At 38.3% G+C, this 23,917-nt stretch overlaps 1 protein-coding gene across 1 annotated transcript in view; it reads right to left on the bottom strand.

The window, feature by feature from the left end:
- The window catches only part of LOC124064464 (CUB and sushi domain-containing protein 1-like), a 358,243-nt gene that overhangs the window by 118,185 nt on the left and 216,141 nt on the right, over positions 1 to 23,917 (bottom strand). The window contains exons 11-21 of the mRNA XM_046398956.1: positions 18,718 to 18,821; positions 18,217 to 18,329; positions 14,409 to 14,591; positions 14,045 to 14,230; positions 10,126 to 10,266; positions 6,865 to 6,986; positions 5,769 to 5,841; positions 4,093 to 4,231; positions 2,912 to 2,982; positions 2,795 to 2,836; positions 2,452 to 2,640 (exon numbers count right to left, since the gene is read on the bottom strand). Coding sequence (XP_046254912.1) covers positions 2,452 to 2,640; positions 2,795 to 2,836; positions 2,912 to 2,982; positions 4,093 to 4,231; positions 5,769 to 5,841; positions 6,865 to 6,986; positions 10,126 to 10,266; positions 14,045 to 14,230; positions 14,409 to 14,591; positions 18,217 to 18,329; positions 18,718 to 18,821 — 1,363 coding nt within the window. The remainder of the gene's footprint in view (positions 1 to 2,451; positions 2,641 to 2,794; positions 2,837 to 2,911; positions 2,983 to 4,092; positions 4,232 to 5,768; positions 5,842 to 6,864; positions 6,987 to 10,125; positions 10,267 to 14,044; positions 14,231 to 14,408; positions 14,592 to 18,216; positions 18,330 to 18,717; positions 18,822 to 23,917) is intronic.

The following is a 23,917-nucleotide window of genomic DNA, read 5'->3' as shown; positions in this document are numbered from 1 at the left end:
ATCTACATGGCTCAACCTTGTCCCGCCACTTCACCCAATTCACTCCAATTCTACTTTTATATTCATGAAGAGGGGGGGCATCATTTTCAGAGCCATCCCAAACCAGTAGGTGGGATATGAAGTGCACTATAAAACCCTCAAACACAAGTATGCGTTGACACAGAGATGTTGCTTAAAAATATTAAGACCTTGCCGTTCAGTTATTTTATCGACAGAACTGATTTCTGCATGGTGAAGTACTTGGAACTAATGTTTTAATTTGAGCACGTAAAGTTATTTGACATGTTAGTGTTGTGATGTTTAATGCAATAAGCTCACTATTTTATATTCAATTTACCCAAACCTCTCTCACACACAGCAACCACACAGCTGGCAGTCTGGAAATCAGAACTGTGAAAACTCATTTCCAGTGAACAGTACAACGGTGGTGAAACCTGGACACGTGTGTGATAATGACACTGGTTGCTCTTTACCAGATGCAGCCTGCTTACCACCAAATGTAAGTCTGCTTGCCCACCAAACAAATTGGCTTCTAACTACATCTGCTTTGTGCCTCGTCTTTGTATTTGGGCTACACTTCAAAGTGACAGCTAAATAGCATTTTAATATCGTAGTCACAACCAGCAACTCAGTTAAAACAAGTCAAAAGGCAATTTATCTGAAGCTGTTTTCAAGTGTTCAAACATGTCAGAAAGATGAAGCCTTTTGTTTTCCCGCAGCATGGTGTGGCTTTCTTCCAGAAGCTCCCAAGAAGTGGTTTACGCTACTGATGGCTTTAAACTGCTGGTAGGGGTAGGTGTGAATGTCTGTCTATATGTGGTAGTCCTCTGATAGACTGGAAATCATGATGTGTTGACCCACTGTCATCCTCACCCCCATGCTACCCTTCATGGTCATCTTGCCCTTGATAATGGTGAGATGGATGGAAAGAGATAAATGACTTTAGTCGTGGTCTAACAAACTGCGCTGTTCATCAATGCCCCACAGCAGGGCTGGATTAATTTCAGAAATAACACACTCATATATAATGTATAAATGAAATAATTTGATAAAAATCTCAGAGGATCCGAAATACCACAACATTAACCTCCAGCTACTGTTTCCTAGCTGATGTATTTACTTGGAAATATTAAAAACAATCTTCAAGTTTATATCACAAAGCAGACCACCTGCTTTTTGTCTATGATTAAAATCAGATCAAGTAAAGCATAGGATTTAGTACAGCTTTTGTGTATTTACAATCGCCTGGGTCCATTGACTTGACTAGTTCTGATTCTTCTGGCATCATGACATTAATCTGTGGTTTCTCAACTGAAAGAGCAGACGATCCAGTGAGAGCTGCAGAAGATTAATGATTAGCTAATTAGTGAAATGGGCAGGACTAACAATATTGTCATGGTGTTGTAAAGCTCTGTCAAGCTGACCCTATGTCTCATATTTTCATACTGGGATGAAAGTCTAGCAGAATTCTCTCAGTTTCTGATAGCCGTTTTTGCAATCAGAAGCTAAGTTACCTCAGAACCAGATGACAGATGTGCATCTCTTAGCTGCCCTTCTCACACAACCCAGATGACTTCATGGTGGATAAACCCAAACAGGTACTCCTGGATAGTTTTGAAGGTTCGGTTCTTCTCAGGGAAGAAACATGCTTTTGCTTGTACATGCATTACATTGAGGAGATTCAATTAGTGAGTAGACCTCATAATATGCGTATCATTTAGGTGTAAGTTTGTTGCTTAGCTTTGAGGTGGTTCAAAATATTATTGTTTTTAACGTATATTAGCCAATACACGCTGAAGTAGGCCTCTGACTGTCTGTGTGTGAATTGAAGGATTTAATAATGGGATTAAACTACTCAGTTTTGGCATTTTTTAAACATATTTGCTATTGTTATTAATTGACTGCACTTTCGGGTCACAATGAATTCGTATTGATTAAACGAAATGTTTAATGTAATCATTAAAATATACAGGAAATGAGCTTATAATTTCAGTCCAACATATAAACTTCAGTAATATTTAATGATTCATGGTTGTTGCACTTTAAAAATATATTATATAATAATATTTTACTTTGCTCTTAAAACCCTGACAACACCAGTATGTCAGCACTATGCTTCAGTGTAGATGGAAAAGAAGTGTAAGGAGCTGACATTTCAGCCTGTTGTCAGGCAATATGTACAAAACTCTTTTTAGCTGGCACTCTGGGAAAAATGGGATTGTCCTCTGAGCAAAGGGAGCCTGCTTTTCTTTTTTGATTTATTTTGTTGGCAGAAGCATTACAGTAAAACTGACATTAACTTTTACAGTATAACTGATTAACCTAATTTTCATTGCTTGCTATGTTTATAAGAATTTCAAATGTCCACATGACACATTATCACATTATTCTTCTGGAATAGGGTGCAAAATGTTTCAGCCAAGTGTGCTAAAATGAAAGAAAGGTTCTTACCATCACAACTAGGAAGAGCGTGACTCCACTGATGATTCTGATCACAAACAATTGGCTCCTGATCACTCAGTGTGTATCCTGGGTCACATGTAAATGACACACGGGAGCCAATGGAAAAACTGCTGCCATGGCGACGACCATTGACTGGAATACCAGGATCGAGACAAGAGTCTGACTCCATTTTCACACCTGAGAATCACATCACACATGAGCCACATGAATACCAGAAGAGTCAAGAGTGTGAGCGTATAATGGGGTAATTACACCAGCAAAATACTGTTGCCTGCGAGCAATTCAGCTTGTATCTACCAAACATTTTTATCAGTCAGTCAATCAGCCTTACTTTCATATCTGATGCTGAAGCCTGCTGCGGAACGACTGTTGTCTGTGGTGAACAACAGGAAAAGGACGTTGGACGTGGAAATCAGGAAATGAGGTGCTTGGGTGCCGTGGTATTCACCGATAAGGGGCGAGGAGGCAGAGGGGCCATCCCTGATTTCCAGTGTGTCATAGTTGACCTCAGTCTGGAACCTAGACAGAAAGACACGCACACACACAAAAACCCCATACACAATATCCAATGATAATGTTCATGTGACTAGCATAGTGCACATAATACATCTCACTGCAGGACTAATGAAGGTTTATCTTATCTTATCTGTGAATCTCAAACACCAGCCAGTGTAATGTAACTAAGAGCAAATATTTGCTTGCCACCAGCAGCAAATTATAAAGAAATAATAATAAAACAAGCAGCATATCATAAGGACTCTGCAACAACAATATTTATTTTATTAAAGTCAGAAACTGTAGCACACAACAAAGAGCAATAACAAACTGATGATCAGTACAGCAAAATGCTATATTAACAGTCTACCCATCTATTTAAATAACTGAGCACTTCAGTAACCACCTAAGTGCCTTGTGTAACTAACTAGGTAAAACAGCTGAGTTTGTTCTCTGCCTGTACTATCATCTGATGAATTGACTGAGCAAAAACCCATTTGTGGCAACAGGGTCCAGAGAACTGCTTGGTTCCTGAGACAATCAGTGCTGCTGAGTATAATTTGATGTGTGTGAATGTCTCAAATACAGCAATAACTGATTTAGAATACGGATATAAGGGTATCACATGAATGCAATTGACTGCCTGGTGGAATTGAAAAAGAAAACAGAGTTGGGAACCACAATTCTAAATCTCTAACCAGCTAGCCTCTCAGCAGGACAATTGCATGCAATGGCAATGCTGCATCTGACACAAATTAAATGCCTCATAGGCAATGAAGATAACTTGGCCTTTACATCACTTTCCAAAAAGACAAATTTCAGCGATAGCAATTTCAGGCTACACTGCATCTGCTCATGACTTGTTTGCAGAAAAAAATGTACAAAAAAGCAAACATTAATTATTTACTGCAGCAGTAGCTCACCAACTACATTTACGTCTAACTAACTTTTAATGATTTTGACTGATCAACTGAAAAACAGACTAACTAAATTGTAATGTACTAATTGACAAGCAAAAAGTGGAAACAATGGCTTCACACTTCATGACTTCATTACACAACTCATCATAATCTAACTAACTTAAACAGTCCTGACAAAACATCTCCCTATAGCTTCATAACCAAAATCACTAACCTGTCAAAGTGTATCTTCACAGCATGGTCTGGCTGTGCTTCAATCACCCACTGGCAGCTTAGAGAATCTTTATAAAAGGAGGGCCAGCCAGGAGACAGCAGAACACCAGTAGGAGCTGTGAGATGGCCTCCACATGGAGCTACAGGGAAATAAACACACACACAACCACAGGGAGAGGGAGAGGGAGAGAGAGAGAGAGAGAGAGAGAGAGAGAGAGAGAGAGAGAGAGAGAGAGAGAGAGAGAGATGAATTAATCACTTTTTCTTGCAACCGTGTTACAGCATGAGCACAATGCTTGTATTACATCAAGTCAGCAAATTCATCATCTGCTCAATTTATTTTAGCTATAATGTAATCCTTCCTGAATTTCTAGATTTCATACATAATTATTTACCTTCAGAAAATGTGCTGTGCCAACCATGTGCTGTAGTAAATAATTATGAGCTGCTCATGTGCTCATGTTTGAAAAAAACTAAAATAATTAGAACATGATCATTTATATGGGAAATCAAGTAGATTTATGTGTCAAATGATGCCAAAAAATGGCTCTTCATTTCCCTGCAACTCAGAAGGCTGCAGGCTGCAAAGCTGGCACATTCTGACACTAATTTATAGTTAACTGAGTCTCCAAATCTCAATTATGGCACATTAAGATGCAAGAATTAGCTTTGGTTGAATTTAGATTCCATATTAATAAAAATAAAATACTTAATATCTCTGTGACCTTAGATAAGCTTCGGTTTTCACTGTTTCTTCTCTTTTTAGGCAGTCAAGCACTAACATTAACATGTAGAGTAAGAGACTTGAAAAAACTTAGCAGTTTGTGATCTGTATATTATCCATTGCTCTTTCTACAAAATACAATTTGCAGTGGATTATCTTTCACTTTCTTACCACTTCTCTTCTCAAGTAGCTGATACCTTTGCCCTTTTGATTTGTCCTCTCATAATTCCAGACTTTTAGCAAGTTAAAACAAGTCACTTTAGTTTCACTGCATTCTCTTTCCATTCCCTGCATACTGAAGCAATGGCACACTTGGATGGGAGGTCATTTGAGAAATAAGACATAATTATCCTTCCCTGTCCAATGTGAGGGATAATATTTTCCCAGACTCCATATTTAATAATGTGACAACCCTATTCATTTTGATTTTCTTCCCCGATTCCATTTATTAACAACAGGCAACATCTGATAATGTCATTTAGACAACACAATCAAGGTGGAAGGGATACGATAAAAAACTGCAAATACTCACAAGCCAGTGGTTGCCATTCGTCTTTAAAAAGTGTTGAAATAACAGCACATTCACTGTCCATTTATTATTGCTTCCACATATTCTCTTATCTGCACACTATGGATACATTTCTATATATGAGAGTCTCCATGTATTGGGCAAGTCTCTCTGAATGAGTTTCAGCAGAACTTGTGCCAGTCTCATTTAAGATTATTGTTGAGAGAAACAGACACATGCAAACAGCCTGAATAAGTGTGGGGAGGCTGGAGGCTAAAGCAATTAAGAAGGGGAAATTTATACGCTTTCTAAGGTGTAAAAGCACACTTAAGCTAAATGGAGGGAATCAAATAACTGGATGATTTGTGACCTTATATTCGGGCAAGTGGAACATTTTCAGTGATCACCCATTGCTCACACATAAACGGTTTGTACGTGTCTGTACCTTCGCAGCGAGGCACAGCTGCAGACCAGACAACATTTCCATCCTGGATGATGCAAGTGACCTGGTCAGACCCCTGGAAATATGATATGAATGTATGATATCAGCATATTTAACTTATTGTAACATAAATACAGAGCAAAGAAAGAAGACCTTAGGATAACTACACTATAAAAACAAATTAAATCCATGTACGGATACTAATTAAGTATGAAGAGAATATGCACCAATCAGCCATAACATTGTGACCACTTACAAGTGTAGTGAAAAACATTGATTATCTCCTTGACACCTGACATTTTGAACATTGTGAACATTTTGTCCTTGAAGAGTTGAAAGCAGAAAAAAATGGGCAAGCATAAGGATTTGAGTGATTCTGATAAGGGCCAAATTGTGATAGCCACATGACTGGGTCAGAGCATTGGCAAAACTGCGGCTCTTCTGGGAAGTTCCTAGTCTGCAGTGGTCAGGACCTACCAAAAGTAGTCCAAGGAAGGAAATCAAGCTGGTGGAGGCAATGTGATTCTTTGCACAATGTTCTGCTGGGAAACCTTGGATCGTGCCATTCATGTGGATGCTACTAATAACGATTGTTGCTAACCAGGTATATCCCTTCACAGAAACAGTATTCAGTGATGGCAATGGCAATAGTTCAAGAATGGTTTGAGGAACACAACTAAGAGTTTGAGGTGTTCACTTGGCCTCCAAATTCTCCAGATTTTAATCCAATTGAGCATCTGTGGGATGTGCTGGAAAAAACAAGTCAAATCCATGGAAGACCCAGCTTGCAATTTACAGAACTTAGAGCATCTGCTACTGATGACTTGTTGTCTGATACCTTCAGAGGTCAAGTGGAGTCCATGTCTCGATGGGTCAGGGCTGTTTCAGTGGCAAAAGGGGACCTACTTAATATTAGGCGGGTGATCTTAATGGTATGGCTGATCAGTACATTAAGTGGCATTTTATCTTTTATGCTACTTTACCTTCTATTACTAAGACCAATATACTTGCTGATAATGCTAATACTTCTAAAGATATCTGTATTTACTTTGTGTAAGTAATTTTCTATTGCAGATGTAGACAGATAGCTGGCTTTTACCTGTGTCCTAATGAATCCTTGATCGCAGCGAAAAGCTACGGAGCTGCCGAGCTGAAACTGATCACCATATCTTTGACCATTGACAGGGACTCCTGGGTCATGACATTCATTCTGACCGAAGGCTGCGTAAAGACAACGAATAGAGAAGAGTTCAAATAGGAGCCAGAACTGACCAAATAAACTGTGTGAAACAAAAACAAATTACTTTGAAACTGACAGAGCCGAGAGAAAATATGACAGAGAAGAAAAAGAAATATGTGCGTATTTCCTAATTTGAACAATATTCCCTAGTTTCTGCAATTTATTTCAGTGCCCGAAACTTTGAAAAGCATTGCTGTATCACTTGTCAGTGAATGTGACATCTCCACTGACATGGAAATATGGGAATGGAATTATCTTCACATGGATTCAACCCTGTCATGTTTAGCTTATATTATCCTTATTCCAGAGATTAACCTGATCCCACCCAGAGCACACACCCAGTGATTGGACATGCCTCAGGTTGATTAGCTACTGATGGAGAAGAAATGAAAGCAGAGGATAGAAAAAGAAGGATAGAGAAAAGGATAGAGAAAAAAAGACAGTGAGAGAGGAAGTGGCAGGAGCAAACGCAACATATATGCACATGTATTACACATGCTGGAAGATGAATAGAAACACATTTGCATACATGTGTTCAAATACAGATGTAGAGCACACACATTGCATACAAATTAATTATATGTACATTCACAGACTTGCTATAAAAAGGAGTGGTGGAAAAGATTGAGAGACATAACAGAGAGATGTATACATGTGAGAAAACACAAAATGCTGAAAAAAAATTTAGGTGATATGTGTAAACTCAGGAAAGGGAGAAGAGTGTGGTGTGTGTATTTCAGATAAAGAAATCATGAGACAAGGTTGAGAGTGAAATGACAGAGAGAGAGGCGTGAGTCAGAGTGAGAGACTGAGATCAACATGACAGATTTGAGAAAACACTAAACAAGGAAAAAAATACAGAATAGGGTTGGGACAGACAAAGAGATGACTTCTAAGCTTGAAGCCAATATGCTGAGCGTTTTATGTTAAAGGGCTTTATCCCATATACCCAATGGAATCAACTGACCTTGACTGTAAAGTCACAAATGAACAACTTTTATATAACTGCATAGTCTGGTGTGACAAAGTTCATGCTTAAGTTTAACATTGTTCACATAAATAGATACTGATATACCTCAAGCAACATCCCTTGATATTCACAATGCATTAAAATGTTAATAGACCACATCACTGAAACAGCACCAAAATATCTAATCTTTCTTCTTTCTTCCCAATGTACAATTTATGTGAAATTCAAATTACATTTTCAAAAAGTTTCACCATACGAATGGAGTTAAATACTTGTCTTTTTATGAGAATATTGGTATTTACCTAAAGCACATTCTTTTTTATTTTTACAACCGTAGACAATGAAAGCATTGAATATATCCAAGAAAGGGGGAGCATAAAAATGAATTATGCATTTGTATATTACCTTTAAAAAGATCTGAGTGACTCTAAAGACATATTGTTGCTTTCAAAGGTGCTTTCATTTGTGTTAGGATTGGGAGGGTGGGGTGGGGTGGGGTGGTGTGTGTGTGTGTGTGTGGGGGGGGGGGGGGGTCGTGCTAAAGACGAAAAACAACCATTTGGTACTTTCATTTGTCAAAAGTCATCTCTCCAGGAAAAGTCAGAAACAAGGTCATTTCAGAAGCAGTGTGTGAAATGGTGCAAAACCACATGGAAATCATGGAGAATAATCAGAATCAGCCATGCAGAACTAGTTCAGCTTAGAGCAGATAAACACACAGGCTGTAGTAGTCAGGTTCAAAGCTAACACTGGGACAGACTTAAGTCGAGCAGAACTTGGGAGAGATGAAGGGAATGTTAGCACTTTGTGTGGTATTAGTTTTATTCAGTTTTAATTTGTATATGATGGACCTGCGCCAATTACTGTATTTCTGTATTAAATGTGTGTGCCTGAATAACCTTTAATGGATATTATATGCAGGAAAAGTTACAAAACAAACACCTCAAGCCAATGCATGCAACTCTTCAAAGTCAACCCTGATAAGTGGAATGTAGTTTCCTAATAAGCCTCATTAGGCATAAACGCAAAGAAGACTTTGCATGTGTTTTAAAGTTTCCTGTTTTCTGTACAACTATCTCCTGCAGAGCTCTCACGCAGCATTCACACAGAAAACTCCCAAGAGTACTTTTGCTACTGAAATGTGTTTACTCACAGCCACCTTTATCTTGTGCACCTCTGCCTCACACCTTGATTCCTTCCATTTGCCAAAAGGCCTCATGGCAATGCTAAAGTGAGGGGCATTAACTTGAAGTACAGCATACACGTACAGGTGGAGAAAACAAGTGAGTCAATAAGGGCTGCTCTTTTCAACAAAAGGTGAAACCATCTCCTCTTATTTAAAACATACTTTATGTTGCAACTGCATTGGATTATAAGCAAGTGACTCTTTTTTAAGCGCTCTGTATGATCTTCTCTTCCATTTTGACGTGCTGACCTCAAAAATCTGCAGCTAATATTTGCTGCTGTCATTTTTAGATTGTTGAACAATTTGTTGCTATCAAAGCTCCATTGTTGCTGCTCTGGAAATATCTCAAATGTGATTTCAGGCTGACAGTTGAGTGGATAACTGCAGGAATAAGGAAAATACACAGTAAACAACAAAAGTGACACACAAATTAATACCACAACTGACGATGTTTTTAAACCACTTCAGGATGTATGTTAAGCTTGATGTCAGTACGTGTGATTCTGTAGTTAAGGCTCTATCTTTTACCCTTTGCAAAGTGCTGTACAGGGCCAGACTGTGCACTGTTGTAGTTGGATAAGGTCGAAAGGAATTTGCTCCTTGGACTGGACCTTGCACTACAGACGGTTTAAATGGTGCCCTTATAGACAAAATTGCTTTTACTTAATAATAATTATTAATTATAATATAATATAATATAATATAATATAATATAATATAATATAATATAATATAATATAATATAATATAATATAATATAATATAATATAATATAATATAATATAATATAATATATTTTGTACATACAATAATATATTTTGAATAAATCAGTGGCACTGCTCAGGTTTTAAAGTCACACATTAGTGCCACATCAGTGAATTGATGGACAGCAGTGATACAGGGACACAGACAGACAGACAGACAGACAGACAGAGAAAGTGACAGATAGCACGGGAGCACATACTGGTGTAGCTGATATTGAAGCCTTTTCCAGTATTAGAATGATCTGACTGAAATTCCAGTCTCATGATGTGTCCGTTTGAGGCGATCTGTGACGGAACATCTTTTCCCGAGAACGTCCCAAATGTTGTTGGCTCCGACAGCCCTAAAATAGAACAGAGTTGAAACAATCTTTCAGAGACACATTTTAATGGTGTTTATCGAATTCTGTCTGCACAACTTTAGACCAAGAACACTTTTGGAAAGAGAGGGACTCATGTAGATATACACATAGAAAAAAATATTTCAAGACACCTCAGGAAATGTTATCAGTGTTAGGACTAAGGACAAGAAAAAACAACTTTTAGTCTCAATCTGCATAGTAACCGATAAATAAATATACTAAGAAAAAATCAGGTTTTGTTCAGGTTTGTTTCATGAACCATCTCATTAATATTGAGTGAAATCATGACTCTTTAAACTGGAATCGAATGTGATCACCCTTGCACCTTCTGCGATACCTTGCTCTAACTTCACATACAAAAACTACACTCACTGACCAGACACTGCATTTGAGCAAATCCAAACAGACTAATGCCAGTGGATTGTGGTGTCCAGGTCATTAATGTTATTTCACCTGACCGTGTCCTGAATCATGCAATCACGGAGACTTCTGTCAGGAAGGCAGGAAGCACTATCTTGCACAAAGTACCCAAAATCCTCTTGGGAGTACATGATTGCAAAGAATGTCTGAACCTGGCTGCTATGTTAAGGTGTGCTCCAGCATTAAAGCATCACTTTGTAGCCATTAAAAGACCCACTGTGTACCAACTGAATGGCCTGGAAACCATTACACCTCCCCCATTGGTCTGTACAGCTGTAACAATGCATCACCTCATTTCTGCCTGAGACATTTGTGTCACAGCATAAGACCATTTACTGCAACAAATGGTGATGCACTTTCGTTTGGCAGAATATACCTGGCTCTTGAGGGTGCTCCCCAATGATGCTACCAGCAGCGACAGAGTCAGTGGGGAGCGCAATAAAACTCTAAAGGCCACATAGAACAGAATATCAGTGAGATACAGAATATATGTAATGTACAAGGAAAGAAATGCCGTCCTCACGTATGGTAATAAGTCACTTGAACAGGAGGAGGCTGAGGTGGTTGATGGAGAAATCAATCGCCACAGCCAGTAACAGCAGTTTGTAGGAGGTAGAAATAAATAGATTAACCACCAACAGTAGCACCTTAGCAATTAAGAGTAAGTGAGAGAGGCTGTGAGATTATAAAAACAGCGTTATTGTGTTGATTGGATGTGATTGGAAATTTATTTTGAGTGTGATTGGTAATTAGAAATGTCATCTGATGCTGATAAGCTATTGGCATGCACAACTCGAGTTCACTGCCAGTGCTAACACAAAAGGTTGCTGCTGTTAATGGCCCACCAGGAGTCAAGCAGATTGGTGTTGCAGCAGGATCTGTGCTTCATCAGAAAACACCTGCAGTTTTGCATGAGTATGAGAAGCAGCGCTGGTTATTATTCATTATGGCCTTTTCCAACCAGATATTTTCTATGTTCACCCACTGAGGGCCATCTACCCACATGGCAAATGGTTTGTGTTCTGGTCTATTCACTGATGACCTTGGAGAATGCCACTTACAAAAATACAAGCAACTTGGTCCTCTCAGTGATGCTCAAACTCAACATCTGGCATGTACAATCATAAAATCTTGAAATTTTTTCTCAGGAATCCATTCACATACAGTACACATCAAATGTGTATTTAAGTTGTACAAAGCTGCTGCTGCTGCATGCATGCACATGCTGCAACATACACAATCCCAAAGTGAGACCTGCCTTTTTACAGAGGCAAGATGCCATCCTTTTAACCTAAAACAGAAATCAATGTGATCTAGTGTTTGAAATTGCACTGTTAAGTGCATAGAGGCTATTGAAAATAACATTCAAAATCCTCTTATGAATCCAGCTACAAAAAGTACAATGGAAGCAGCATAAGTGGACAAGCCTGCAATGTTCAGGAAAAAGGTGCTTTAAGAACACCTCAATAATAAAACTAATCTGAAATTGGAATTCTTCACCATCACTCCCACAGAAAGTTTTGTTTTTATTTTTTCTTCCTCGACTTGGAGATTTGATCCAGTGCACTTAGACACAATTTGAGCTACACAGTGACTAAGATGCAAAGTGCCAGTCTCTTTGTTCTTCAGCAATCCAAAAGCTCTTTCACATATTCGTTATTGCATTGATAAGCGAGAGACCAGGAGCGGAAAGAGAATCAACGTCAACAATAGATGAAAGAATGACATGGTCCTACTTTGTCTTATTTAAGAGGAGACACTTTAAGAAAAGCCTTTTGTAACAGTCTATCACTATGTTATTAGATGATACAATGGCTTCTGATTATGTTAACCATTTACTGTACATAGTATTAAAAAGTGTCACTTGAAGGTGTATTAGATTTTTTTAGGCTGGGTTTCATGCTACTGTTACCCAGCTTGGGAGATTTATGCTTTACTACTGAGGCTGCTATGTTCACTTTTGCCTGTCATTTGTTTGTATTTCAGTGTTCTATTGTGCAAAAATGAAAAGAAGAGAAAGTCATGCGTGTCGAGGGCACATAAAATCCTTGCTGAATGGAACAACCTTCAGGTTCCTTAATGCTGAGAAACTTTTATCTTATTGTATTGGGATACAGATTTATTTTCTTCCAGGACTGACATTTCTCTTTTAATTTTTTTTTAATATATATATACACATTTTTTTAAAGGATAATAGCAAACTGTGGGTAATCATAATGTGTGACTTAAGTACAGAACATGAGAAAATGCCATCATTTAAATCAGTAAGCACTGTATAATATGATTAGTGATGAATAAGTAATTTGTGAGAAGAGATCTAAGTGGTTATCACTGTCTCTTCAAATAACTCCCCAGATATGCTGTTTTACTTACTTTTACATTACCCATTGCAAAGCAAATGAGTTTTTAACCAGTTGTCTCATCCAATAGCCTGCTGACAGGTGTGGTGCAGCCTTTAAGTTCAAATACATTCAAAGATACTGTACATTCTCTGCAGTCTCCTGCAGAGTCTCAATTGAGGTCCACTCATACAAAATTTAACCTTCTAAAAACCAATACGTAACTGATAAATGGGTGCCAGATTAATGAATACTGATCCTATTCACAGAAAACTTATTTCATCAGACTTAACTAAACTAAATGGAAGTTCACAAGATTTTGGAATCAATTTTGATTACAGATCTTATGGTATTCACTTCAGTGTTAAAATCTGAATACACATTTTACAAACAGATCCTTTAGACAGTGAATACTATGAAGATTTCAAAATTGTGATTAATTTTGAGAAGAAAACATGTCATAAACAGAATGTGTTCTTTTGGTCTTCTAGATGAAGACATGTGGTTTGCATGTGACAGCCTTCAGCTATCACCAAGCAGACCAAATAGGAGGACTTTGAAGCAATAACTTTGATTTAATTCAGCACTAATTGCAATACAGTTTTTAAAACGCTGCTCCAAAATAACATCCCCTGTGGACTGACAGGTTTACAGCCAGTCAATTAAACACAACTTTGTCTTTAATGACCAGCCAGTCAAACCAGGGTTCTAATTGATCCAGTTTAAATCAATAACATTTATTGCAATGGGGCCCAGCAATCTAATGTGTTTTGTGTGTAGTGGGAAAGAAAAAAAGCATAAAACATTAACCATCCATCCATCCATCTCCCATCTGAAATTCAGTTCTCTATAATCAGTGGATTGGCCCCTCAAAGTAACAAATTTAACAATTTTTAAATTGTATACACAAGCCTGTTCCATTTTAAGCAATAAAAAATTAATCTAAAATTTAATCTTTTTTTTTGTTTTGAAAGTATGGTAAAAGATAAAGACGCGCTTACCTTCATCTTTTACCACCAGCCAGTCAAACTGTGGCTCCAGGTCAAAGTCAGAGAAAAGGAGATGAATGCGGCTCCCCGGTTCAGAGATAATCAACCACACACAGTTCAGGTTGTTCCCATATTCCTCTGGGTAGTTTGGGGACAATATAGTCCCCGATGGAGCCGTGAAGTTGAAGAAACATGAGACTACAAACAGGAAGAAAGTCAGGAAGGAAAGAAATTAAACTGATAAACAGCTGGGCATGAATGCAAGCAGAAAGGCAAAGACAGATGGATATAAGAGTGAGGAAGAAAGAGAAAAACAATACAAAGTTGTATTAAAAGAGTAAACATAACAGTTAACAAAGGCAGTATGTGTACTTACAAACACAGCTGGGTTTATTGCCAGACCACTGGTTATTGTGCTGGCATGTGATAGTCCTCTCTCCCACTAGTTCAAAGGCCGACTGGCAAAAGAAGGTCAACACGTCACCGTGTTGAAAGCGATCACCACTGCGCCGACCGAACGCCGGAACCCCAGGATCACCGCAGCCTCCTCGTTCGATCTCTGTGACACAAACGCAACACAGCCAGCCATGTTTTAGTGCTGATAATTAATGTCAACATGTGACATAGTGACATTCAGATAAGGGGCTGTCTCTTGTTGTTTGTGAGGTGGGGTTAAATGGCAATAGCGTGCATACATTGATTTTCAGATAATAATAAAAAATAAAAAACTAAAATTCTGTAGGTGGTGTTTACAGTGATGTAGCTGTAGCTGTTTCATCTCACATTTATTTTTTTTTCTCCCAAAATTGGCAATTTCACATCACATTTTTTTTTCAGATATTTATTAAATAAAAGCACCTGGCAACTGAATTTCAATACAATAAAATATGCATGTTCAGTGTTGTGAGGACATGACGGATGCAGAGACAGCCGCGGTTAAGGTTAAGATTAATGTGGATGTTTTTTTGAATGTGTCTGCAGTCAAAGTTGCACAATCCAAAATGACCCAATGAGAGAAGAGAGGAGCCGTACTAAAAATGTATGCTAATTTCTTTGGAAAAGAGCTGGCAGCAGTCATGACTGTCAACAGGAGGACAAATGTTAACAACTGACAAGCGGCAACATTAATATGGCTGTGTGGAGCAACAAAATAAATGTGAACATGTCTCCAGTCTATTATTCTAAATTGCTGTGAAGAAATAAAACACAACCTATGAGAAATTTTATTGTTTTCTGTCTCACAGCTAATTGTCATCAGGGTAATTGTGGTGTAATTCAGATTTAATTGTGGAAGGCAAAACAATGAGTGGAGGCACACAGGTACCAAACACATGCTGATCCATATGTGCTCTTGTTAAGTAGGTTAAAACAGACGATAGCAACACTGATGTTTGTGACAATGTATAAAATACAACTGCTTCCTCAAATTGTCTCTGTCCTTCTCTCCCACTCTGCTTGATTTTCTTCTTATCGCTCCTGCTCTCTCAGTCTGATTTAATACACTGTGCTTTATTGGCATGAGTGTCACATTAGCAGTGCTGCCAAACTGGCCTGCAATCATATTCCATTCATTTTGTCACCCCTTTTTTTTAATCCCTTCTTCCCTTATTGGCAGTGTGTTTTTATCTGCTGCTCTTCCCTCTCTCGCTTCCTTTAAAATTTGACATTCTACCAGACGTCTGTTCTCTTGCAACACATGCTCCACCATGCTCCTGGATTCGCTTTGGGCAAATACATCTCAAGGTGAGCAATGCGTGTGTGTGTGTGTGTGTGTGTGTGTGTGTGTGTGTGTTCTACACTCTTACTATCTGTTGGGATGGAAGTACACCCCACATGAGTAGAATACTCAAAGAAGCAGACGTACGTGTGTGTGTGTGTGTGTGTGTGTGTGTGTGTGTGTGTGTGTGTGTGTGTGTGTGTGCTCGTGTGTGTGGCCCACAGCTAGCTGTCACACAGCTGACGAGTGTCAGGATAGATATCAGCAATCTTGAGCCCCTGGTAAGTTTGTCATTATGGTGGTAACTGCCTCTATCACTCATTCTTTTTTTTTTTGCTTAGTCTTTCTCTTCCTTCTCTTCTGTCATTTTCTCCTCCCTTTCCTAAGTTTAAGAGTTTTAAATCACAGAACGACAACTCAACTCAGCTCAAAACAGTATTTTATGCTTTTTTTTCCTTCTACTTTCCAACAGTCACGTATTATACAAAGTAATCTACATAATGGGAAAGAAAAAATAAAAGTAAAACATACAAGATAAATGTATTCAATGTTATAAAGAAAAAAGCAGGAAAAAGATCTACAGATCTTGCAGGGATCTACTTTCTTGTGCTTTTATGTTTTAGCCCATTAACTACAAATCTTATAGACTTCACATTACGACCAACCACAGTCACACGCATAGCACAAAAGTTTGGATGTGTTTCAATATGTTCCAGACACATTTGGTTTCAGTATTTGTCAATACATGCAGAGAACAGAAACTCTTCGATGTTGGGAGGTCATCTTAGTGAACAATTTACAGTCTTAAGTTTTTATGATAAATGGTAAAGCAGCTGAGTGCTGCATTAAGGAGGTGCATTTTTTGTTGGTTTATCGCACTGCTTGTGTAAAACTACAGCATCAGCTGTCAAATGGCAATCAACTAGCAAAGTACTCTTTTCATAGCTTATTATGCTGTTTGCATTTTGTTTACATTTAGGTTGATATTTGCAAAAATACTGAGTCAAAATCTGTAGTAATGCAGCAAAGCTGGTATTCAGATGTACTACTTTTACGCACTGATACTTTTGATTCTACAGATCTTGCAGATGCAGAACTTAAAGAAAGTTAATGCTAACATTCATTTTTTGATGAGATGAAAAAACAAACACATTATTTACATCATTACTCTTTTCACAAACAAGTGCCATCAGCCTGAAAACTTGGCAGCAGCAAAACTTCAATTATCATAATGGACAGTGTATTTATGATACCAACTCACTCGCTGTCTTAAACATGCACACGAGAACAGACGCATGCATGCGTGCACACACACACACAATAACACACAAAAAACACAGAGCTGCAGTGATTAACAAGGCATTCAAAAACAAGACAGATACACACACACATGTTGGGTTTTCCTGCAGGGCTGAAAGAGAGCTCTCAGGGGATAACACTGATCAAAGTGTGTTAGGCGGTGACATTACACAATGTGACAGCATCACGTATATACATGCATGGACACACACAAAACACACCACAGGCGGTTGTTGTTCAGTTCCAGGGGGAAGCTGAAACTACAAGAACATCTAGAGGTCATTAAGTATCATTTGTTTGTTCTTTTGTTTCTTATTTCCTTCTTTGTTTCAGACGTACATGTGCTCCAGTATCAGATAAAGTTTCTGTATCTATGCTGTGCTGATTGACTTGAACAACACCTGACCCTGGACAACAGTGTCAGCAACATCACTGAGTCAGAACCAGGAGCACAACCCGCTCACTCTTTCTTTCTTTCTCTGACACAGTTTATTTCTTCTCACTCAGTTTGTCATTTTGTCTCCTTCTGTCCTACCCTGTCAATATTTTGTTATCCTTCTTCCTCTGCCTCTACATTTATCAAATTAGCTCTCTCTTTCTCTCAACCAGTCTCACCACTTTGTCTCAAGGGAATTCAATTTAGTTCACTTCTATTCAGTTCAGTTCCATTTAAAGAGCTGCACTAGCATGGAAAGATGCAGCATGTTATAATATATAAATATAACAAATTGACTGTTCCAAATAATAAGTATTTAGAGGAACATCTATATCTCTCCCTCTCACCTTCACTCTCTGCAACAGTCACCATCTTTATCTCTATATCAGTGTCAGCTTTGGTATAATAAGAAAAATAACCAAGCAAAACGATCAACTGATTGAATCATAATTCATTTATTACCTTGTTGTAATGCACAACCGCACACACACACACACACACACACACACATCCATACACAAGGGCAGACAACAACAGTTGTATTCACTATTGAATCACCACGTCAGCAAAGCTATGACTTTCACACTCCATTATGTGAGAGTGTATATCCATGAGTGTGTGTGTGTGTGTGTGTGTATGGGTGTATGTTTCAGAGACAAAGAAAAGGAAGAAAGAAAAGAGCGGCCGAGCAGCTTATTTAAGCTGTCACATTCATTGCAAAGGACAGCATACCTTCATAGATCGCCTTGAACCCCGCAGAGCCGATTGTGTCGTCTGACTGCAGGTGTAGCCACATCTGATTTGACAAGCTAACGATGAGGTCAGGGACACTGGAGCCAGTGAGTCTGTTCACATACACACACACGGACACATGCACACACAGGTACAGAAAAACATTAAGACGAATTGTTAGCAAAAATGAATAACTTAATTTACTAACTTTATACTTTATACTAACTTAAGAGCAACTTTTTATAAAATAAAATTTTATAAATAGCATAATTATTTACATATCTAAAAAAACATGTTAATACATTTATTGCCCAAACTAGGATTGCAGTACAACATTGTAGTACACAATCCCACTGCACCCCCTTAAGACGAATTGTCTGTGAGCTCAGACTCCACAATAGCATCTATGTGTCCATGATTGCCACCATTAGCTTGTTCTATACTGTTGCATGTCAATATTACAAAATCAGAAGCCAGAAAATGTAAATCAGTGATGCTTACACATAGAGTACCCTTCGAGTGTCACCTATCTTCCCTCCATCTCCCACAGTTAGTGTGTCATATCCTCTTTCCAGGTCAAACTCCTCAAATGACAGCTTTATCACCTGGGGAAAAAAAAACATTAAAAATTAATAGTTAAGAAAGTAGCAACGGATATATGGAGCGGATATTTGTTTTTGTTTGTGTCTCTTTCAACTTATTTCACCACTGAAATAGTAATCGCAAAACTCCCTTAAAAATAAAAACACATCATTTTTCAAAGACACGTGGGAAGGTGAGAATACAGACAAATGCAAATTGAGAGATTTATTACCAGTTCCTGAAGGGATGGCCTTGTCATTAAAAAAAAAAAAAAAAAAAGTTTTACATTTCTTCACAATGCTTGGCTTCCTTCATGAGTAGGACAATGTGGTGCTGCACTAACATGACACTTTATTCCACAGTACTTCTAAGTGAAACAGGATGTTCAGTGTGCATTTGCAATCAGTCTACAAAAACAACATACAAAATATACTGAAAATTCATATGCCATAATGTGAAATCAATCATACAACAGGGAAATTCACTTAAGTTATCCTGTTTATTGAGTGGAAAAATAAAACGGTTATTTGAAAGAGAAAAGAAGGTGACAAAGGAGGCTATAAAGTCCTCCTTGTAGCAGGAGACAGCAAATGTGAGGGGAAATATTCTAAAATGTGGTTTACTAATGATTAAGGCTGTGACCATGATTTTTCTTGATTAAAGCTGTTGCCAAAAGGATGCCTATTAATTTGACAGCGACATATTAGTTTTTTTTAAATAATTCCTTTTCTGATGAAAGGGAGCAGAGCAAAACTACAAAACTCTGAAACTGAAATGGCTGTTGCTTTGATATGGCAGCATCCTTTATATTCACAGTTACAGAAAACACCTCTGGGAGTTATGCACCCTGCACCCTGCAAACACGCTCCTGCTGCTGAACACTGAAAAACGAGTGTTAAGTACCTTACTTGCCGGCACATTAGTGGCTGTAGTTGCATACATACAGCATTTGATCATCAATCTACTGTGCGCTCTAAAATGCCATGATGCTAGTATTCTATTATTTGCTCCTTGTCCATTATTTATTAGCTGTAGATCATATTCATGACAGAACAGGCAGAATAACCCTATGGCAAACTGTGGTGCTCAGAAAACCTCTAAAACAAAGGAGCTGGGCTCAATCAGTGAGTTTCTGGTGTACTAGAGGACAAAAATGAACCATGAACATGCGATACTGAATGGATGAGAATCCATCACATGGCAAATCACACAGTGAAGAAAAAACCTCACCACAGGTGATAAGGATGTAGAAACCATTTCAGCATACAAGAATCAGCAATGCGTAACTAAGCCTTTGGCCGTGCTTTGTCAAAAATAAAAATAGCTATCAAATAATGTAAAAGGATATGGAAGCATCAGAAGGATTAACTGCCATATGGACAAGAATGGCAAAGAAGCCACAGATAACTGTATAAATCTGTATTCATACTCAAGTTCACACAGATCCATGCCCACACACAACCTCTCTAAAACAGTGCAAATTGATGTATACAGGCTAAAATAATAATAATAATAATAATAATAATAATAATAAATGTTTAATTCAAAATGATCTTTTAGACTCTGAAGGTTCACAAGAACATGTGGCTTTCTTTTAAAGGTACATATCAGTCAGTTGTGTCTTAACCATTGAGAAACCATTAACGAGACACAACATTTTATCCATCAGCAGTAGTGCTGATCAGCTGATCATGCCACCTACTCAAGTCTTACTGGGGATAAACATTGGCTGTCAAACACCTCCCACACAAACAACACCCCACCTGTGCACCTGTATCTCAGGTCATGTGAAATCCATAGTTCAGTGCCTGAACGTCTTTTTTCAAAATGAAAATTTGCATTTTAAAATGACCTATTCTTGTGACCATTCAGAGACACCCCTGTGCAATAATCATACTGTTGAATCAGGACATGCCACACCTCAAAGTAGTTGAATTAGCTTGGCAAAAGATAACTGCTCACTAACACAGAATTAAACATACTCGAGAGCAAAATTCAAGAGGAATAAGCTTTTTTACTTCAACTTTGAAAATTGGGATCAAAAGTGTTGTGTTTATATTTTTGCTCAGTTGTATATTTGTGTGTATATGTGTGTGTGTGTGTGTGTCTCTCGACAGTCAATGCAGACTGCATATTAGCAGCAGACTTAAAGGGAGGAACTGAAGCGTTATCACACTAAGGTCATTAGCAAGAAGCTCAATGTTGTTCAATAGATCCAAATGGGTCCATTTAGAAAGACACTAAGAGCAGCCTGCAACCCCAAACTACCCTAGATTAGCTTGTTTATTTTCTAAAGCAAAGAAAGAAAGAAAGAAAAGATAGGACGTGTAGTCTAGAAATTTATAAGTCTTCATTTGGGACAGTGCTGACAGCAAATTTGTCTTCAGGTTGATGACTCCAGTTCTGTATTATTTCTTTTGATTCCACCATATTATTGAGTTCCTGTATTTTCTAGTAGTAGTATTTTCTAGCGTGCCAGGAGTTTTTCATGCTAAGATTTGGTACTATGCACGTTCAAGATCAGAAAAAAAAAAAAAAACTGTTTCTGTTTAAGGGTGGATGCTCTTTGAAGGGGTAGGTGAAGCGTTATAACTGTGAGGTCATTAGCAAGCAGCAGAGCAGCCAAGCTCAACTCAATACAGCAAGTCAGCCAGTAAACTTGTAGAGCCGTGGATTTTAAGATCACCTAAGGGCACGATCACAGCAAGGGAGTAACTCACCTTTCTGTCACTCTGATCCTAAATTCACAGCAGATATACAGGAAGTTTGTCACAGAAATCAAACCATCAAACTCTGTTCATACCCAGTATTAGCACCAGTTGGGATCCGAGCGGGTTTCACAGGTCTGAATACAATACAATGATGAAGCACTGAGATCCGATTGCTCAGACCACAATCAGAGGTGGCCTGGGGCATATGTGACCACATTATTTAAGCTGTGTGTGCATTAATGTGTCACACTCTAAAGGACATCTTCTGTTAAAAAAAACAAGAAGCCACAGCAACAGGCACAACTGAATACATGCTGTCTGACTTCCATTTAGTTGACTGTATTTGGCCCCTTACCTGCTAAGGTAAGCAGCAGATGTTTGTGAACACACTGTCTGTTTCAGCTGATTTCACCACTGAAATCGTAACCTCAGTATTACCAGAATAAAATCATAATTTTGAGAGTTGTTGAGTGAGGAGAAACATTAAAAAAACTCAAAACTACTTAGGCATTAAATGCAACACATTAGGTTGTTGATTTACTTGTAAAAAGTGTCAGTTTGTCACAGTGCCAATACACTGTACTTTGCTGCCCATGAGGAAAGTCCCCAAACTTCTTCAATAAATTGTTCAAATTTGTGAGTTGTTGAGTTAGGAGAAACTTTAAAACTCTTTGAATCGTTGTGAAATTGAGCAAATGCTGTGCATTAATTATTTAATTTGTTGTGTAAAAAATTGTCAGTTTGTCCCACTGATGTACATGTACCTAATTTACATACAGAGCAGAGCAGTGAGATCAAGTCACAAGTGATGACTCAAGAAAAATGTTAATGCCAGGTGTGGACTGATGTGCTTAGAGCTGTCTGTTTGAAATGGATCACCCAAGACTCCTTACAACACATTACATACATTAAACAGCACCCGTTCGGTAACGCATAACAAGTAAATGTTGAATCAACCATGAGATGCCTCCTCCATTGCCCCAGAAAAAAAACATCTTGAAACTGGAAAACTAAACCATGCTTGCTGATCTTGTTCTCACTGTTGTGACCTTACATCAGAGTAGTGCAAGAGAACACACAGCAATGCCCTGCTGGACTAGTTCTCAATTCCCTTGCTGAGCTGAGGCTGCAGCAAGTGCTGAGTCACTGCTGAGCAGCAACAGTGAGCAGAAATTATCACACATCTATCTATTATAAAAAATGAGAACCATTAAATTTATTTACTACAGCAGCTTCAGCTACATGCTGGTAACGATTTATTGTTCTACTCAAAGGCAATTGGGGTCAGATGCTTCTCTGTAGTGCTGTGGTTATTCACACTTAGGTCCTCCAGTTGGTCAGAGGGCAGCCTCCCTACCATACTTAAGCTACACTGTTGTGCAGCCCATAGGTTCTTCTAAAAAAAAAAAAATCAGTTGGACCCTGTTAAAATGTCACCACTCTCCACACAACTAATGAATTAGGTTCAGTCAGCCATTTCAACTACAGAATAAGCTGAGGTGACCCCTGCCAAGTGTGGCACACATGGGAATAGGTTTCATTTCAATCCTGGTGGCAGTAACACCAACCTCCTCATTACCATCACACCCAGCAGAACTACAACAAATAAGTCATTTTCCCCACATCAGACAGTGACTTCTAACAGAACACAACAGTTAATATTATGAGGACCTTTCAACTGACCCACTGTAAATATAACAATTACTACAAAACAAAGTGTATCCTTAATAAAGCTAGGTATTTACCTGGTATGAATCATCATGTTTTTACATTATGTCCCAACAAAATAGCACATTTACAATTTGACTCACTTGAGTCAGAAGCTGGCAGTGATGGTGTATAATAAATCTGTATGTGTGTTTGCAGCTGGGAATGAAATTCATTGACTAGACAGGCTCAAACTTCTGAGCATAACTTAAAAGCATAAAATCAAAATGGAAAATCCAACAATTTGAAGCCAGATTGCACATTTTTACAAGTTGGCAATTCTGAACTGACAAGAACAGTATTAAAATTTAAACACTGAAGTGCCCAGAAATTGTACAACATAATATCACGAAAAAGCACATTACTGATGATTGCAAACTTCTGTGGTCAAAGACTGAGGATGCTGGACTGGCAAGGGAGATAAAATCCTATTGTCTAACTTCCTCTTGTTTCATCACTTCTGTCACTTTGACCAGGCCTTGGACCACACTTATCACAGTAATCTTAACAGGGGTGAAGTCAGGGTTGACAAACTCTATTCTGCCGCAGGCCCAAGGGGACTTAAGCTTAAGGAAAGTGTATTTTTACATAAACATTGTGCCTGCAGGAGCTGTGATGCCTTTCTACTACCCCGAGTCAAAAATAAAGTGTCAAGAAAAAGTTGAAACTATGTACTGAGGTGACCCCTTGTCAAAAGTAGT

This window comes from Scatophagus argus, chromosome 1 (assembly GCF_020382885.2).
Source record: "Scatophagus argus isolate fScaArg1 chromosome 1, fScaArg1.pri, whole genome shotgun sequence".
Taxonomy (NCBI): Eukaryota; Metazoa; Chordata; class Actinopteri; family Scatophagidae; genus Scatophagus; species Scatophagus argus.
The sequence above is the reverse complement of the archived record's forward strand: the minus strand, read 5'-3'. Positions and strand labels throughout refer to the sequence as shown.